Below are 13,891 nucleotides of genomic sequence, written 5' to 3'. Positions count from 1 at the left end.
AAGGTACACAGATGGACAAGAGACACAAGATGGACAAGAGACACAGATGGACAAGGTACACAGATGGACAAGGTACACAAGATGGACAAGGTACACAGATGGACAAGCTACACAGATGGACAAGGTACACAGATGGACAAGAGACACAAGATGGACAAGAGACACAGATGGACAAGGTACACAGATGGACAAGGTACACAGATGGACAAGGTACACAGATGGACAAGGTACACAGATGGACAAGGTACACAGATGGACAAGGTACACAGATGGACAAGGTACACAGATGGACAAGGTACACAGATGGACAAGAGACACAAGATGGACAAGAGACACAGATGGACAAGGTACACAGATGGACAAGAGACACAGATGGACAAGGTACACAGATGGACAAGAGACACAGATGGACAAGGTACACAGATGGACAAGGTACACAGATGGACAAGGTACACAAGATGGACAAGAGACACAGATGGACAAGGTACACAAGATGGACAAGAGACACAGATGGACAAGGTACACAGATGGACAAGGTACACAGATGGACAAGAGACACACGATGGACAAGAGACACAAGATGGACAAGGTACACAGATGGACAAGAGACACAGATGGACAAGGTACACAGATGGACAAGGTACACAGATGGACAAGGTACACAGATGGACAAGGTACACAGATGGACAAGAGACACAGATGGACAAGAGACACAAGATGGACAAGAGACACAGATGGACAAGGTACACAGATGGACAAGGTACACAGATGGACAAGGTACACAGATGGACAAGAGACACAGATGGACAAGAGACACAAGATGGACAAGGTACACAGATGGACAAGGTACACAAGATGGACAAGGTACACAGATGGACAAGGTACACAGATGGACAAGGTACACAGATGGACAAGGTACACAAGATGGATGAGACACGCAAGACTGACGAGCCCCCACAGGGAAGGAGACTCACTGTACTCAGCTTTGTGACATCTCATGCTCAGCAGCACACAAACTGCTATGTGTACATACACTAGTGTAATGCATGGGTTACATTAATATGTGAACTATTCCACTTCTCAAAAGAAAACAGTAGACAAGTTTCTTTTAAATACAGCAGGTATTATTTGAGGAAGTCTGAGTTATAAATTTATTAGCTTAATATTTTATTATGAAAAATTAAATGAACCTAAAATTCTATCTGGTGTCCTAAATACCAGGTATCGATGAACTAAATAAACTTAATTTGGCCACTGACCACCAGAACACAGGACACTTAAGAGCTGCAACATGACAGATGACAGGGAGGTCTAGAATTTAGAGCGAGTTAGTGCAAGGTGATTTCAGGCACTCAGCAGCAGGAAGACAACCCCTTCCTGTGAATGTCAGCACTAAGAACTAGCAAAGCAGAATGTTTCTAGAAAGTGGGAACCTCAAATGTCTAAAACTTGCTTACCTTGCTTCCTTTCACAGTTGACTGCACAGCCTAGAATAAGCTGAAGCAACCTCCCAAGCTCGACAGGGTCTGAACACTCAGTTATTTGGTTTAAATCGGGAATAAGTTCTTCAGAAATCTGCTGCCCCAAAAACTGAAGAATCAAATGATATATTAGATCACTGAGTTAAGTAGGCTACAGAGAATTTACATTACTATTTAAAGAAAAATTAAAATAAGCTCATAAAATAACTTAAATAAATTAAAAAACCACAACTCAGTGTTATTGACTAAAACCAAGATAGCAATATTCTGGCACCTTCTCAATATTCAGAGCCAATTGTGTTTGTTTTTGCTTGCTTTTACTATCAGAAAAACAAGGATTTGTTAAGAAGAACCTAGGCTATCTTTCTCTAACAAAAATGCTTTCCCAGTAAGCAGTAAACAGGATTATGCTAGCTCAAAACAGAAAGGTATTATTATTAAGAAAGGCAGTTATTCACACAATGAAGAAAAGACAGACTGAAGAATATCTGCAGTAGTATGTATCACAACATCAACTACCACACTTTTACAAATGAAAAACAAATCCAATGGATTTGATTTTTTTCTTCCCCTTCTTTATTTTCTTGAAGCCTATTAAAAAGTTATAGGGATTCTGGATGTGTAGAGCACACAGAAAATTCTCATAGTAGTATTAAAACTTTTACAACAAACTTTCAAGTTTATTTCTGTGCCATTAAAAAATAAAAAAAATTAACTAAGAAAATCAGTTCAAAAGCCACCAATTAATAGACAATAAACTATATTTGTAAAAATAATTTAGGGTAATAAAATAAAATTTTATTTCTCTTTTGGAAATCCAATGCATTTAAGCTTTAAACATCACCATTTTCACAAAAATTCTGAGTGTATTAAAAATGGCAATATAATTATTATAATTATGAATTTCATTCCAATACAAGCTATAAACAAGAAGTCAAGCAACTGGAATTTTTGTTTAAAATCAGGTATTTCTTGTACCTCGTGATAATAACTTGTAATTCCATGGAGGACCTTCTTTAAGTTACTAGCCTAAAATAGAACAAAAAGAAGAAATAAATGTTTTTTTCATGTTAATAATGAGGGACATACACAAAGGTGAGAGACAATCACTTTCCCAATAAAAATAAATTATCAAATTCCTCACCAAGGCAGAAAAATGTGTAAGAAACCTAGCAAGAAAATTAAAAATACTCATATGAAATGAAACTGATAAGACCTGAATTTATTATTATCAGAACTGAAAAGAAAAATAATTATCATCAACAGAGACTTAAGGGTGCCTCCCCATGTTATGGAGAAATTAAACACAAAATACACACTGCACTATCAACAAATGTGGAACTAAACATGTCTGGAATAAATGAGGATGTATATTGCTTTCAGGTGCCCTGGGAGCACTCACTAAGACATAAGACAGATTAGAAAGCAAGGCTGATATTTGCCCCAAGAACCCACACAAAGGTGGGAAGGGAAATCAAAGTTCACAAACTTGTTCTTTGACCTCCACACACATGATGGAGCATGTGCACACTCCATACACACAACATATGCACAATGATATTAAAATATTCATAATGCATTGAATGTAAGGCAGTGTTTAATATTAGGACAAAAATGGGTCTAACATTTATTATTTAAACCTCTTCAAAAATAAAGAAGCAGGATAAAAAAGAAGATGTGTAAACAGCAAAAGGAGAAGTAAATGAGGAAATCAATGCAATAAATAACTTTAAAATGTAAAACTGAAAAATAAGATAGATGTTACTAAGGACCCAGATTCAGTTCCCAGCATCCACATGACTGATTACAACTGGTTATAACTCCAGTTCCAAGGGGCGTGATGCTCTCTTATCACCTCTGCATACACAAAGCATGCACATGGTACCCATACCTATACATGCAGAATAATAAATAATTTTTAAATATATATAATTATTCATTAGCATAGTATTACAATACTAGTATTGTTAAAAACTTTATGACACAAATTAGACATCCTTTATGAAACAAACACAGGCCCCCAAGTCCTAAGAAATCCAAGAGAAGTAAAAGGGATTTAAAATATATTTTAAAATATAAAATCATTTGCAGATAAAGTTAAACAGACACACACACACACACACACACACCAGCAATTCCACCAAGAAATTTACCCCCCAATGAAATTAAGTCTAAGTAAAGATTCACTGCTATAACCTAAAACAGAAATAGTTCAACTATCCCACACGGTGAATAGCTAAATAAAAATGGCATATCAATGTAGTATACACAGATGAATCTCAAAATCATTATACTGAGTGAATGAAGTCTACAGACACACACACAGTGCACAGTTTGGTGCATTTATACAGAATTGAAGAAACGAGAACTCAAGGGACTCAAAGCATACAGCCAGCCATCAGAAGCCAGTCACTGAGGGTTAACTGAAAAGAGACCATTGTTCTTGGATGGAAGAAAAGCTCTGTAACTATAAAACGGTATTCATCTATGAGTAAACTCAGATGTCCTAGTTTCTTTCTTATTGTAAAATGGCCAAAAGCAAGCTAGGGATAAAAGGATTTATTGAGTTTACAAATCCTGACCACAACCAATCACTGAAAGAAATCAGGGCAGGAACTCAAGCAGCAGGAGAGGCAGAAACCTTGGAGGACAGCTGCTTAACAACTAGCTTTCAGGTTCACATACATTCAGTCTGCCTTCTTAAACTTCCCACGACCATCTATCCAGGGGTGGCACTGCCCACAGTGGGCTGGTCCTCCCACATCAATCAACAATCAAGAAAACGACAACCAGACAGGCATACAGGCTAATCTGATGGAGGCATTTCCTTTTCAATTGAGGCTCTGTCTTTCAAGGTAACTAACTCTACTTTGGGTCAAGTTGATAAAAACAGACCAGTACAATATATGGTAACTCAAACTGAAAAATGCACTCATGAATTAATTTTTAAAAAAATCAATTGAGATCAGAACTGCTGTTAAGAGCTTTGCTTGTTTGCTTGCACCATGTATGACCCACTCATCTATGTCTGCGTACCTTTATTCTCCAGTTGTCACCAACATCATCTTTAATTCGGCTTAACCAAGATTCGTCGAACCAGGCTACGTCACTAAAACAAAAATATAAAAGCTCAACTTTAAAATGTTTTTGTAACATGAAAAACAAAACTGAACCACAGTATGAAGTATTCATAGTTTAAAATCTATCCTTAGTGAGATTAGCAGTAATTCAAATGAAGCCACTAAATTTTTCTTTCTCCATAACAACCTAACTAGCTCTAGCCTTCTTACAAGGAAATTCACTCTTTGGTAACCATTAACATTAAGCTAATAATCTTCCCAATAGTTAAACCTGATGTTCAACCTCAGACATTTTATACTTTTTTGCTCTGACACATAATATATATGATTTGATAGTTTTTGTTTTCTTTTATACACTTATCAGAACTTGATCTTGATACTAAAGAAACACCAAAAAGAGGAAATGAGCTAATGAAAAAAAAAAAACAATCCAATTATTTTCTAATGAAAACTAAGCAAAAATCATTCCAATATGTTTAATTCCATCCAGGATGCATCTTCAAGAATTTTAGCAGCTAACTTAAGGGAATAATTATATTTCTACTGGCTAATAAAAACTGTATTGTCTTCTAATGATGCCCCAAGACTATTGTTGAATAAGATTCTATCAGAAAGACTTGAGGTACTGGATTTCTACTGTTACTGCTGAATAAAAACACTGGCCTTGAAGTCAGACTAATCTAATACAAATCCCAGCTTTACAATTTATTGTTTCACTTCTGAAAGTAGCTCTCTACACCCTTGGTTTTCATGGATAAACTGGATATAAAAATAGTAAATACACAGCTTATAAATAAAAAGGTTGAATGAGGGCTAGGAAGACAGCTCAGTGCATAAATGCATGTGCTTGAGTCAGATCTGCAGCACCATGGGAAAGCTGCATGCAGCAGCACATGTCTACAACCCCAGCGCTGGCTATGAAGTGGGGCTCACTGCCAACCAGGATGGCCAAAACGGTGAGTTCCCGATCAGAGACTATCCTGTTTCAAAAATAAGGTTGAGAATGACAAAGGAAAATACTCAACATCGACCTGTGAGTTCCATAAGCACACAACAGATAACTAACTGCACAAGCACAGACAGACATACACACAAATAACCCATATAATGGGACCTATAATGATATACTTGGTAAATGCTCAGATATTGGCTATCATGGTTTATCATTTAACTGCACAATGAAAAATGATTAAAGCCTGAATATTTTAATTCTATACCACATTCCTCTTTGCAAAAGTCATCCAGTAAAAGACAATAAAAACACATATATTACATGGCTGGTCAACTGACAAAGTGGGGGAATGGATTCATTTTTGGTAGCACATTTTCCAAAAAGATGTATTTCAGTTTTAACTTTGTACCTATAAATATGACCTTATGTGGAAATAAAGTCTTCATAGTATCAATCAAAGTAGGAAGAGATCTTATTAACTTAGAAGGGGTCCATAAGACTAGTGCCCTTAAAATGGAACGGATAGAATAGGTTCCCTAAAAGCCAGTACAAGTAGTATGGATAAGTCCTGGTGCGACAGCCAGTGAACCCGCAGTCTGCCCCAGCCCTACAACTGTCACCCACATTCAGAGGGACTATAGTTTGCACCTATGTTAGTTCCTTCCTTGTTTGGCTGGAGTTGGTGAGCTCCCATTAGCTCAGGTAAACTGTTTCAATGGGTGTCCCCATCATGGTCTTGACCTCTTTGCTCATATTTTCACTCCTCCCACTCTTCAACAGGACTTAGGGAGCTCAGCCCAGTGCTCCACTGCTGGTCTCTGTCTCTGTTTCCATCAGTTGCTAGATGAAAGTTCTATGGTGACATTTAAGATACTCATCAGTCTGACTACAGGGCAAGTCAAAATCAGGCCCCCCTCTCCTCTATTGTTTAGGGTCTTAGCTAGGGTTGATGTCTTCACATAGCACTGTTAATTGAATGAATAAATATCTTTTATTCTGATCAGCCAAAAATTATTACAATGAAAGCAGCGAGACACACATTCCTTCATCAAGCAATGATGGCATCCTCAAATCAAGAAGTACCATGTTGGCTCTGGTCAAGTAGAAAGTTTTAAAACAAAATAAAATGAAAGAAGTATTTTAATGTAGGAGGTCCTTCTGTGTAGGGCGGGTCTACCCTTGTTCCTAGGGTGCATCTTGAGGACAGTTTCTGGTCAGCTAACTAAAGCATTCTATTTGTTCCTGTGCTTCCCCTGCCCCGCCTGGTGATTAGCTGTAGGGCATTGTTGACTCCATCTTTGGCATGGTAATTTCCCACCTGCCTGGGCGGAAATCCTTGTGCAGCAGCTCGGTAAATAAGGATTTCCCCAAAGTTGAATAAACAGCATTTGGCTTATCTCCTTTGGAATGACCCAGGTCTCTTTGTGTGTTCTTTCAATCTCTAGGCCCTCACACGCGAACTGTACCGAGGGTGTAACACCGAATTGGGTGTTACACTTCTGTCTATAAAATCTGGATATTCAAATGAGATAATACCAAATTATTAAGATTTTAAAATAATTGTAAGCTGTTTTTCTAGGAATGGCATAAACATCTTTGTGGCTCCAACTATAGAGCTTTTCAAGTCAGTTTCATCTTGTAGATGGTGGGAAGAAGTCAATATAATAATCTCTGACTAGATAACAATAAAGTCAAAACAGGAGTCTGGTCTCTTTTTAAATAGTTATATTAAACATTCTTAAATCTATTATTTCTTAATATTTCCCAACCATAGTCCAGGGATTAGGATTATAGTCAACAATATAAACTGTATCCTCAATAGTGCAAATGGCCAATTCTGAACTCACAATTTTTAAATACTGTTTAGTGTACATTAATATACCCAAGGCCAGAATCTTAACTATTCAAGCCTTGTCCATACTTTGTAACTTCAAAGTCCATAAAATTAACAGGATTATTGGTGGACTCATAATTACTATTATTTCAGTATTAGATTTTTATTATAGTTCATTTTCCAAATTCAAAATCTCAAATAAAGAATGTCCATGTAAAGAGTCCTCAAAAGAACAACCTACATTTGTAGAAAATGAATGCAAGTATATCAATCATTTAGCCTTTTCCCCTTGAGCGATATGATATGGGATGAATGTCCTTCTGTAGATATGCTGCTTTATTGGTTGATGAATAAAGCTGCTTTGGCCTAAGGTAGGGCAGAATAAATAAAGCCAGGCAGGAAATCCAAACAACAGAGATATAGAGAGAGAATAGGCAGAGTCGTGGAGACGCCATGTAGCTGCTGAAGGAGACAGATGCCCCAGAATCTTATCAGTAGGCCACAGCCTTGTGGTAATACACAGATTAGTAGAAATGGGTTAATTTAAGATGAAAGAGATACTTAATAAGAAGCCTCAGCTAATAGGCCAAGCAATGTTTCTGTGTGATTATGTGGCATACAACGATATATGAATATTTATTGATCATTTGGTTAAAATAAATCTTAATAAACAAGCAAGAAATCATGAGGTGGTAAAATGGTCTTGTTCCCTAGTTGTGAGAATGTCCTGGTGCCATATATCTGACTATGTCTACTGGGTAGGATGAACTCTCAGTCACCTTTATAGAAGTGTTCTAGCTGCTGCTGGACGTCCATTCCTATGAGGTCTTAGGTCACTACTCACATTTGATGAAGAACTTGTGCCATGGTCACTCCATTAGTCAGCTGTTTGACATCCTGACAGGGTGAGGCAGTCTTGAATGTCTGCAGCTAAAATGACACAAAACAAATCACCATACTGTTGGGCTATCCCTACAATACAAAATAAAGAAATAGCAACTATACAGATGGAAGACTGTGTTTCTATAGATGTGTAAAATTTTTATAACAAACACATTTGTACATAAAATCAAGCCTAATAGATCGTGGTGCTATGTATGAAATTATTCAGCACTTCTGAATAATACAAACTCTCAGATGAATCTACTATAAGGAGAACATTAAGATAACTGAACAAGTACTAGTTACAATGTCATTGAAGTTACTTGATAGGAAAATAAAAGCTAAAACTATTAGCTCTAAAACTACTTAATACCATATAAATGAGCTCTGAAAGAAACCAGACTGTCCAACAATTAGCCACAGAGACAGGCAGCTGAGCTGTTCCAATCTAGAATGCTTCAGCTGTTACTAACATTTAATCTTGATTTTGAAAATGTTTATGAGGCTGACAAGATGCACTCTCCAGAACTCATGTGGTAGAGAACCAGCTCCTGCAAGCTGTTCTCTCACCTCCACACTCCAGCCGTACAAACAATTACACAAACACAATAAAGAAATAAGTAAGTTAATGTAATTTTTAACGTTTCATGTGTAGTTTAAGAATACTGGCATCCTTTTCAAAGCAACAAATACAAAATAGGAAAAATTTTATAAAGCATTGTAACAGTTAAAATGGATCATATAAATGTATAGAAATTGAATCTCTACCCATACTTAAAGGTATTATGATTTCCTTTCCTGTACATTACTCATTCCCTTCACTATTCACTTACTAGCCTCAGGATCACCAATTAACTATCAAAGCCCACAGAATTCCATTCCAGCATAACTCACTACGGGTTTGTGCATTTTGAGATTCAACAAAACTGTCCCTGTTTTTCTGGTACAAAGGAGAGATGGAATGGGAAGGCTAAAGCCAGCTATGACTGCTCTGAAACCACGTGGAGATGCCTTCTTGAGCTCCTACTTGATGTGGTGCCCTGTGGTACAAAATGAGATTACAAAGGAAAATCACTGTATTCTCCTCAAAACAGCTATCACTAAGAATTATAAGAAAGTGAAAGGCACATGTCATGTTGAGACATGATTAGCTCATAATTACAGTATACATGAATTATTTTTGAAAGGAGAAAAAAGAGATAATTCATTTAAAAATTGTAATTTAGAAACACCTTGTAAAAAGATCCTGGATGAGAGGGCTTGAGGATGGAAGCTTCAGAAAATGAGTATTTTTATCATACAAATACAAGTGAAAACTGCCATTTCTTAAGGAGCATGCATTCTAGTATCATTTAAGGAGGATGGGCAAAGAGTGTCAACCAAGGGCACTGAAGAGACAGGCAGGAGTCAGGATGACATTTTATCCTTAGAACAACCATCTATGTAATGGGAAACAACTGGAAAGTTTCCACTACAGAAAACGGCTGAGAAAACTGAGTGAAGGAGGGGACATAATTACATCAGCGTCTGCACAAGGTTCTGTGCTCAATGGTTACAAACACAATCTGGACAAGTTAAGTTTTCCTGAACAGGGATAATACATGTTCAAACCTCCAGAGACATGAAGTCAGAAAGTCCACAGCAGTTCTTCTACGTGTTGGCTTTAGAGAAATAAGGAATCACACAAAGAAGTGGTAAGACAGAGATGCAATAGAGATACAGAATATCTATGTGCTTGTGAGCAGGAGATGAGTTCATAAAATGGGCAGCATCAAGACACATATAATGTGAATTCAGAATACAGGAGGAATGGATTGTATGACACGTGCAACAAGAAGTTTGCAACTGAGTGGATATGCAGGGAAGAGAATCGCAATATCTTTAAAAGGAAAACATTGGCCAACACTTTGTATTTACATGCTAACTTTTCATATTAACTTAAAGATATATCATCAATATTTTACAAAATGGATATGGTGAGTGGCTTTAAAAGATCAATTTTAGAATATCAGGCAGAACAATCCTGATAGGAGTCAGTGAGATGGCTCAGCAGTAAAAAATCACTTGCTACCAACCTTGACATGAGTTCAATTCCTGGAACTCACATGGAGAAGAAGCTCCCTCAAGTTGCCCTATCTTGTGCAATAACTGAACATAATTTTAGACGTTTGAAAAAGCAATGTGGACATACATATAAGCTGTATCTAGGTCATGGAATTGCCTCTTTGCACTATGTTTAAGTCAATATCAACTTCTCCCAACTGCAAATGAAAGTGAGTAACAACGTGATTTCTCTTGGGTAAACTGAAAGGCTTTATAGTCTAGAACAACAAATTTGTTTTAAATGAGACTGGCAAGATGACAGGAGCAGGAGCCTTGGCCGCTCTTCTATAAGAATAGGATTCAATTCCCATCACCCAAATGTCAGCTCACAACCATCTTTTTAACTCATCTGAGAGGATACAATGCCCATTTCTGCCCCCCTGGGCACTAGGCAAGCATGTAGTGTACACACATATACACACATGTGTGCACATAGACACAGAAATACTCATACACATAAAATAAAAATAAAAAACTTCAAAATATAATTTGATCAGTAATTTTCTAAGATTGCACATATATTTGCTTTTACTTTCTTTTACCTCTTAAAATTATAGCAAAATTTTAAAAAAGGAATTCTTAAAATAATCTGGCCCAATAATACTCTTAGATACTCGTGAAAGTTGAATTAAAAAGTAATAAAAGGTAAAAACAACATCACAACACTACAAACCAGAATGAAACCTGAAAACATTTCTTCAAACTTTACATTCATTCCCTGTTATGTGAATTATTCTATTTTTCCCTTTGACTTTGTATTTTCTAAGTAGCAGTACATTTTGAGAACTACTTAAAAGAAACATTCAAATCATAAAACCTACACTTAAAGAGTTACCAAAAGAGACAACCCTCACCTAGCCAGCTTCTCTTGATGATTCTTCTGCTTCAGGTAGGGCCTAGTCCTGCTGTAAAATGCCACGCTCCTTCCAGCCAGCTGCTCACCTGCACGCCTTGGCCCCACTGCAACCTGCTTTTCCTTCAATCTTATCAACTGTGTTAGTTCTTCTCAAACACAAAATTACTTGCATATCTGGGAACACCTTCCTGGCTAAAGACAATCTGACAAATGTGTGTTTTCTACTACTTACTTCCCCTCAGGCTACAGACAAAAGAGTTCATGTGTATTAGTTACAACTAATGACTCTTCTCTGATTTGGGGGCTCATTCCCTATGATTTCTTCTTCTTTAAACCACGATGCAACTAAAAATCCAGGACAAGAAATCTATACCAGTTAATAGTGGAATACCATTCCTAAAGGGCAGAGCCAAGACAACTCTATTTTAATTCAATATACTGAGAGCTTAGTGAGTATCATTTCTTTTAGCGTCACAGCCAAAGCAGATCAGGCAAGAGTTCTGTTGCCCAGCAGTCAACAACTAGACAACTTCAGAAAGACTTGTCAGCCATAATGAGTTCAAGGCTAACCTGGGCATCTTAAGTAAAAAGGAGGTTGAGGATTCGGCTACGTTGGTAGAGCACTTGCAGAGACCCCTCATTCAACTGGGGGATGGGCAGCAGAAGCAGCAAGGAAAATAAATGATAAAACAAGATCTAGAAGAGTTAGAAGGGAATAGGTTGTAAAGTTAGATCCAAAGATAAGGAGAGGTAATCTTCCGGCTAAAAGCCAAGATTCAGTTCAAAGTAGAGTCAAGTAGTATCTGCACGGAGCTTCCTAAGAAGAAGTAGCACTACCCGGTTGTTGTTACAGTGTTGAGAAGAAGTGTACATCTAGCCATAATAGTGTGACCACAAGACAGTGACAATTTGTCAATCATTCTATTTCCCTCAGTACACAGCAGCCTGGGAGAGCACTGCCCAAGCCAATTGGCGACTGGCAACCAAGCGCCCTGTCTGTGATTCCTTATTTGGCTCATAGTTTTTCAGATCTTGGGGAATTTTGCCTTCTGGTTCCAAAGAGACTAGCACAAAGTACGAAGTTAATAAATACTGCTTTAAGAATGGATATGGTCGTAACATTTTAAAATATCGCAGTAGAGTTTTAAGAAAATCTTGTATTTCACTGCAGGACAGGGAAGTCAGTGACATCATAAAGAACCACTTCAGCCACGACCAGAGCACAACATTGGAGACCTTGACACACCCTATGATTAGCCATTTGTTTTTAAACAAAGCAGATCATTAAAGTAATACCGCCTTCTTCCCCCGCAATCTTAAACAGATTATCTAAACCTAAATACTAATTTAAATGACTAGGCAGATTGACAAGATCTAAGTGCTTTAAATCCTGAAATCCCAGCTACTGGTGTTCTACGTAAAACTTGTCATTGAAGTCCAAAGTGCAAAAGTTACTTTATATTTCACACGCTCAGAGCTCTTCCCCTTTTGTCCCTTGGATTTGCACAAGTTAGGAGACAACCAGCCAATCTTCTAGAGAATGTAATCCTCCTGATCCAGTCTACTTACATTCCAATCAGACAGAATGTCCTCCACAAGTCTACACAACTGGGGTGAGCTTTAAGTTATCAACAGTAGTTTGTGGGACGTCAAGGATTATCCTAACACAACAAAGGGCTAGGAATCACACCTGGAAGCCAGTTCTGTCATATCTAGGCAATTCCAACAGGTTAGAAACCATTGTGCTCACTGGAATCCGAGGACAGAGCCAGTGGTCCATCGAGTCTGCACCAATGAATCCTGCACATGCATCAAGCGCAAACAACAAAAAAAAAAAGCCAAATCTTTTTTACTTTAAAAAAGAAAAGGTATTAAGAAGGAAAGGGGAGGCACAGAAAAAAAGAAAAAGAGCTCCCGCATCTCTCTGCAGCCGTGTCTACACCGTTCGTGCTGTGTGGGCCCAAAGGGACAGCAAGCTGGGAACCGAGGTGGCCAGCGTCTCCTAGCCACCTGTGCGCCATGGGGCGCTGTGGCTGGGTGGAGAGCCCGGACTCGGACAGGCTGCCGAACAGGTGGACGTGGCGGTCGCAGGTTCCCTCGCTCAGCCCGCCCCGCGGGGGGCCTCGCCGGCGAGCACGGATCACACTCACCCAGATGATGAGGCTGTCACACAGCGGCAGCTCCGGCTGTGGCAGCGGCTGCGGGTCCTCCATGGTCCGAGAACCTCGACGCCGCGCTCCCAGCGACGGACGCGCCTCCCAGCCGGGGCCCGCGTCAACGACCTGCGCGCCCGCCACCGGAGCTCGGCCGTCAGGCCCGGCGCCCGCGCCGCTCACGCGCGCGAAGCCTCACGCCGCCGACGTCGCGGCGCGACCGCCCCCTTGCCCACCGCGGCCGTCCCGTGCCACGGCACCTGAGCCGGCCCCGCCCGCCGATCGCTCACCGCGCGCTGAGTGACCTCCGCGAGCACCAGTCACAAAGAAGCTGGGCGCCCGCGAGGCCGGCGGGGCGGGAGGAGCGGGAAGAGGTCGCTCAGGAGGGCTGCCGATTGGACGCGCTCCAGCGGACTCTTGGCCAATCAAGGAGGGGCAAGCCCGGGCGGCAGAGAGGAGCAGGAGTGGGCGGGCGGAGGTTTGTGACCTGGCAGGTGCGGTGAGGGCGGGGCTGGGGGGGGGGGGGGAGAAGGAGAGCGCGCCTGCGCGG

The 13,891-nt window shown here is 39.5% G+C and overlaps 1 protein-coding gene across 1 annotated transcript in view; it reads right to left on the bottom strand.

Annotated features, from left to right (window-relative positions):
* The window catches only part of Hook1 (hook microtubule tethering protein 1), a 42,679-nt gene extending 29,139 nt beyond the window's left edge, over positions 1-13,540 (bottom strand). Inside the window, exons 1-5 of the mRNA XM_075945396.1 lie at positions 13,339-13,540; positions 8,192-8,277; positions 4,518-4,590; positions 2,460-2,510; positions 1,458-1,590 (exon numbers count right to left, since the gene is read on the bottom strand). Coding sequence (XP_075801511.1) covers positions 1,458-1,590; positions 2,460-2,510; positions 4,518-4,590; positions 8,192-8,277; positions 13,339-13,401 — 406 coding nt within the window. The 5' untranslated portion in view covers positions 13,402-13,540. The remainder of the gene's footprint in view (positions 1-1,457; positions 1,591-2,459; positions 2,511-4,517; positions 4,591-8,191; positions 8,278-13,338) is intronic.
* Positions 13,541-13,891: the final 351 nt, after the last annotated feature.

The sequence above is a fragment of the Microtus pennsylvanicus genome, chromosome 13 (genome assembly GCF_037038515.1).
Source record: "Microtus pennsylvanicus isolate mMicPen1 chromosome 13, mMicPen1.hap1, whole genome shotgun sequence".
Taxonomy (NCBI): Eukaryota; Metazoa; Chordata; class Mammalia; order Rodentia; family Cricetidae; genus Microtus; species Microtus pennsylvanicus.
The sequence above is the reverse complement of the archived record's forward strand: the minus strand, read 5'-3'. Positions and strand labels throughout refer to the sequence as shown.